This window comes from Crocodylus porosus, unplaced genomic scaffold (assembly GCF_001723895.1).
Source record: "Crocodylus porosus isolate Cpor-Errol unplaced genomic scaffold, CroPor_comp1, whole genome shotgun sequence".
NCBI classification, from domain to species: domain Eukaryota; kingdom Metazoa; phylum Chordata; order Crocodylia; family Crocodylidae; genus Crocodylus; species Crocodylus porosus.
This window is the reverse complement of record NW_017728923.1, coordinates 739,327-745,268: the sequence shown is the minus strand read 5'-3', so window position 1 is coordinate 745,268 and position 5,942 is coordinate 739,327. Positions and strand designations below refer to the sequence as shown.

The following is a 5,942-nucleotide window of genomic DNA, read 5'->3' as shown; positions in this document are numbered from 1 at the left end:
TAGCCTGGGGATTTTTAAAAGGAAGTTAGATGAGCACCTTGCCGGGGTCATCTGACCCCGGTGCTCTTTCCTGCCAAGGCAGGGGGTCAGACTAGATGATCTACCTAGGTCCCTTCCGACTCTAGCTACTATGAAACTATGAAACAAAGGAAGCAGGGGCACAGAGCCAGTCCTTTGGGCTACTAACACTCCCTCTTTCCAACTAGGCTCCACCCAGGTGACACTGGCTACGGTACCTGGAGCCCTTTTCAACTCCCCCATTCACCAGAGGAATCCACTTTGTCCGAATCTGAAAAGCAAAAAAAAAAAAAAAAAAAAAATCCTCTTAAACCAGATCAGTGACAGCTGCAAGGGGCTGAGGAAGTGGGTCCTGGCACAACTGGGATGCAATCTGTACACTAACCAGTGCTAGCAGGGGTCTGTGGCAGTACAGCTGTCTTACTGCTACAGCCCATCTGCTCTGCTGCAAGCCCAAGCACAGATCATCAGATCATCTGTAAAAGGCTGAACACCAGTGAAGGGATGCAGGCTGTGATCTAGATGGTGGAAGCCATTTTACAGGGCAAGAATGGCCGCAGCCAGGCTGGGCTCCACCTGCAGTGGGCAGGAATGAGCCTGTTTCTGATTAGATAGAGGAAAACCAAAGTGGGTTCAGGATGCGCGGGTGTGCCACTGACGAAAGAGAATGTGGGCTGGATGGACCTGGCACTGGTGGCGTATTCCCTTTGAATATGCAGAGTCTGCATCCCTTGCTAATGGCTTCAGCAGGAAATTGCTGTTCTTAAAGAGCTCCAGAACCTCAGCCAGCAGGGTGAGGCCTGCGCAGCACCCATGCAGGATGGGGCAGTCTTTGGGGCTCCACAAGTGGCAGACCATATGGGGAGAGGCAGCAGACCACAGTGAGGCTGTATGTAGCACCACGGGTTGAGAGTAATGAGTACAGAGTTGGGCTGTTACCTTCTCAATTGTGGCTTCTTTGGTGACATCATACACCACGCACACCACGTTGGCCTGCAAGAGGGAACAGCAGGAGGAGGCTGTTAGCCCTACACTGGCACATCTGGGGGCAGGAAGCAAGAGGCAGCAACCACCTGACAGCCAGCATGGGTCACAGCTTGGACTCCTCTCTGCACAGAAAGGACGGGTCCCTTTGGCTCTAGTACAAGCCCACTGCTAAGCAGCCAACAAGCAGAGCCAGGCAGACCCAGTGACCGCACAGACTTTGCACTAACAGACACTCTGGCAGATGCACCCACAGCACCATGATACCTGGCCATATATACACACATTGGCCATTTGCAAGCCCTTGAATAGCCAAACGCTTTTAACTGAACAGCCCAGAGGCTCTGGGCAACCCCAGCTACTAAGGGACCCCTTGGTGGCAGCCCAGGGCTGTTTAATCTCCATGTCTATCCAGAGTGAATCTGGTGCTGCAGACAGGAAGATGACAGTGCTGCAGACTGGCGCTTCACAAAGTCCTGCCTGGCCTCTGGCACTGCCAGCTCACCCTACACTGCCAGCTCAAAAGGCTTCAACTCCTCTCTGGATACAGCTCATCCAAGGAGACAGGAAAGTGGGTCAGCTGCAAGTTGGGAGTGTACATGACAAAGAGCTCCCTCTACTTTGGCTGCCAAAGAGGCCAGTCAACACTAGCTGGGATGGGGGAGTTTGCACCTTGTTCACTGAGTGTTTCAGTGAGAGCTGAAGAGATGGAACAGGCATCAACCAGTAATGCTCACTGTCAGCATAGGATGCTTCTGACCTGATGACCTGGTGGCAAAAGACTCCACAGGCTCTACCCAGACCCTGGAATCAGACAGCTTTGTGATGCTGGGGCTGTGGGCATGTATAGATCTCTCCCTTTCATCCACTACCTTCACAGAGCAGCCACCTCCTCCACGGGCTACAGGGGGAGGTGAGCGGGTATCCATACCCACACCAGACTGCAGCCTGAAAGCTGGCTTATAGGCTCAGAGAGAATGAGTGCCTTCTCCACCTGGGGCTGATGCCAACCCAACCCCCTGGAACTTCACATGGCTAAGCACTGCACCACTCGCTTCCCAGGCCTTCCTGCCCAAAGTGCTCTGAGACCTTTTACCCACTTGCTATGCATTCATCAGTCTCTCTTCCTCCAATCTGACCGTTACCCTCTATTCAGATAGCACCAATAGAAGCGTGTCTAAATAAAGCAGATGGGAGAGACAGCCTTTTCCAGAGAGAGTTCATTGCTAATCCCAGGGACACACAAGGCTTTAGACAGGATTTAATGAAACCCTTTTAAGCCTTCTGTACACATACTTGCTGTCAGGGGAGAAGAAACAGGGCTCACTGAGCCACTTCAGCCTTGTGAAATGTCCGAGGACCTCTGGGGTGGAGACAGCAGAGGCTTAGTTTAAACAAGGATTGAGGAAATAGCCAGTTTTATTAGCTGCATCCTCTGGAATCCCCCTCACCCAGCCAAAAGTGACAGTTAATCTTGAAGAACAGCTGGGCCCCTCTCAATCCTACAGGACTCAGCAGACAGCTCCCTGGAAAGCTGCCCTGGTGACCACACCACAACTTCTCACTCACAGCAGAAATCCTCTGGGCCTGTCATACTGAAGCACTAACTTGGAGCTAGGTCAGCACAAGGGAAGATCTCCCAGACAGAGCCTGGGACCTTCTCCCTCCTTCCCCATTCATCACAGTCAAGAAACTCATTGTTCCTTGGTGCCCCTGCTAGCTGGCTAACTGCTCTTCCTCTCCTCCATCAAGAGGCTCTCCAGGGACAAACTGCACCCACACTTTACAAGATAGAGGAGGACCCTGCAAACTAACACAGTTGATGAGGTTAATCCCCAAGACAGCCTAGAGCAGATCTCTGAGCACAGCCACACTGGAATCACAGGGGTAAAGCATCAAACGTCCACCCCACTACTCACCTCCCAGCCCCACTCACCTTTGCAATCTCTTCCTGCAGCTCCTCCTCTGTCTGCTCCAATTCTGAAAGGGAAACAGACAGTCACCCAGCTGTCATCATCATCCTCTGGAGCCATTAGATTCTCCGCATGTCTCCCGGGCTGGCTATTCCTGGCAAAACTGGAGAAGCACTTGTGGGGGCTATATAGGGTATACAACTTGGGTCTAGGTGGAGGGAAGGACTAGAAAAAGCCAGAGGACTGCAGCTGGATTAGTGTGCAGGAGAGGGGCCTACCTGAGTAGTCCACGATGTGAGTGGGAACTTTCTCAGGCGTGACATCAGCTGGGATTGTGATCTCTTCCGCACGAGGGGGCACCTTTAAAACAGACAGACACACTCAGGAGGGCAGCACATGCATGTGCAGGCTTGCAAGAGCAGAAGGCACAAGGGGATGGGATGGGAAGCAGATCCAAGCTGAAAGCAAAGAGGGGGAAACACAGGACTGTGCCATCCAAAGGCCCTGAAGAAGTCAGAGACTACATGAAGTGTCCCCCATGGGGCCACAGACAGATTCTTGGAAGCAGACGTCTCCCTCCAGAGTAGAGCTGGAACCCATCAATAAAGAGAGGTTTGGGAGAACACAGCCCAGAACCAAACGAACAGAGTGGGTGTTATTTCCCAGCTGGTTTGTTTGCTGGGAGGAAGAGGAAGGCTTACTCAGGGCCACAGCAACTTGGAGTTGCACTGTGGATGTGATGCAGAGGCCAGTTGATGGCTTTGGCACAGCTGATTCTAGCACAGCACTAGGCCTGCCAGAAGCCCTAGACTACAGCCGCCTATACCCTCCAAGTTGTAATATCTCCATGGCACCACAGAACAGCACTAAACTCATAGGGAACCTGCAAATAGGAGGATACTTCCTTCTCCTGCCATGAGAAACTGGGTGTTGGGAAGTCAATCTGAGCCCCAAAGCACTTCCACGGACCTCAAATCTTTGAGCACCGATCCACAAGCATCCTAGCAGAAGCTTTTCAGATGCAGGAGAACGTTCTGAACTACCCCCAGCAATGGGCAGGCTGAGGCTGGCACAATGCAAGCATCACACAGGAGGGAGAAAGTTGGACACTCATGCCATCTGCTCCCAGGCAAGAGCAGCCAGCAGTGCCGGGGAAACAGACATTTGGGCTAACTGCATTTTCCCTTTCTGACCAGTTACAGGGAAGGCAGGCCGCTGAACCCACACTTTGGAGCTGTGGGGAATCTCCAGAGTAGGAGCGAGCAAGCTGGTGACGCCACACTCCACATACATGGCCAAAGCTTGAAGCTCCAGGCCCACCTCCTCCAATACACAAAGGCAGAGAATGCAGCCTAGACACTTCCAGGGATCTGTCAGAGGGTTCAACACCAGCCTGCAGTGCTCCATGCTAGGGAGCACATGTTCCAGCAAGGAAGCCGAAGCTGGAACAAAATGGGCTGCCCTAGGAAGCCATTTTCAGCAGTTGAGTCACAGAACGGAGCAGGGAGTTTTGTGCTCCTAGGAGGCAGAGGCAGTGTTCTGTTAGGAGAGCAAATAGACACAAAGTGCCAGGATGGACTGCCTTTCAGGGTGAAAGGCTGAATAGGACAACACACAAGAGCAGCCTGCACCTCACATGCTTCCTGCAGATAGCAGAGATTTTGTTGGCTCGGACTTATTCTGCCCTGGATGAGCAAGATCACCCCAGCACTGCCTTCTATTATTGGTATCAGCACCCCTCTGAGACAGCTTTCTTCACTGAGAGGCCAGGATGCACTAGACAACGCATGGCAAAGGCAGCAGCCCTTCACTCACCTCTTCTGGGAACTCCTCCCCCACCAGAGCCATAATCAGCGATGTCTTCCCCACCTGGGCTACGAGAGAAAGAAAGGAAGAAGTCTATGGGACCCACACAGGCTCAGACCTTGGGAACAGCAGAGATGCAAAATACTTAGGCTGACGCCTGTTATGGTGACAGAGCAGATGTGGGCTCAGATGTGCGAATCAGGTGTGAAAAGTCCAAAGGCTAACAAGTGAATCTGCCTAGACTGGGCTGGATCTTTTTGGCAGCCGTACACTCCCTTCTAAAACTGGATCCCCAGCTGCTTTGTGAAGCACAGAGGGGAGCCAGTGCCATGACAAAGGACATGTTACAGTGCTTGCCACCAGGAAACACTGTAGTGAAGGTCATAAACTCTCCATCCTCTATGCTTGTTCCACATGCTCCCAACTTCCCCAGAGCATTTGCTCTTTGTGGGACAAGTGGCCTTGTTTAGGCCCAGCCTACAGGGGACCTGTTTGAAGGGAGTCACAACAGCTAGTCTCCAAGCTAAAAGAGCATGAAAAAAATACTATTCTCCCCCCACAACCTAGTGATAACAGGCACTTATATAGGTGGAAAGTGCATCATGTACAAGTGTTATGCAGCTGGAGGATGCACAAGTGGGCAGCTCTGTCCCAGAGATGAAGTACCCAGCAGCACACAGCCAGTCAGGAATCCCCTGGGTCTGCAAACAGGCTTGTGCTCACACCAGATCACAGCTGTCTCAAAAGATGCACTTTTTTTTTTAAGCAAACATGCAAGACCTCTGCAGCTCGGGAGCTGGCACAAACACAGCTCTCAGCAAATCGCTGCCTGAGTCAAGTGTGAAAACCTCCACCTCATTCATACTGAGGGTGCTGCCTGCCTGAGCAGTGGGAACATCATTATGTTTTAAGCATGCACATCGAGACCAAGGATTTATCAGCATCCAGACGTTTGCTAGCCGGGTTACAGTGCTGGAGTAACTCTATGCAAAGCCTAAGAGAATCTCTTCTCTGAATTCATGGGTGCTGCTCTGAAAATGGGAGCAATCAACACGGAACTGGGGGCGTTTTGGAAGAGGAGGTCCCCAAGAAGGCTGTGCTGGGCCAGTCCTCCCTGCAGTTCTGCGGGGACAAGACCCGAAGGCAGATGCAGACCCCGCCGCTGCTCGTCTCCTGGGCCGCGGCCGGGTCGGGCCAGGCCGCAGCAGGGGCTGGCTCCCG

The 5,942-nt window shown here is 52.5% G+C and overlaps 1 protein-coding gene across 3 annotated transcripts in view; it reads right to left on the bottom strand.

Moving 5' to 3' along the window:
- RHOT2 (ras homolog family member T2) overlaps positions 1-5,186 on the bottom strand; it is a 22,301-nt gene extending 17,115 nt beyond the window's left edge. For all 3 annotated transcript variants that reach the window (XM_019539848.1, XM_019539849.1, XM_019539850.1), the window contains exons 1-5: positions 4,731-5,186; positions 3,194-3,275; positions 2,939-2,982; positions 958-1,011; positions 237-289 (exon numbers count right to left, since the gene is read on the bottom strand). In XM_019539848.1, the coding sequence (XP_019395393.1) occupies positions 237-289; positions 958-1,011; positions 2,939-2,982; positions 3,194-3,275; positions 4,731-4,763 (266 nt within the window). In that variant the 5' untranslated portion in view covers positions 4,764-5,186. The remainder of the gene's footprint in view (positions 1-236; positions 290-957; positions 1,012-2,938; positions 2,983-3,193; positions 3,276-4,730) is intronic.
- Between the last annotated feature and the right edge of the window lie 756 nt (positions 5,187-5,942).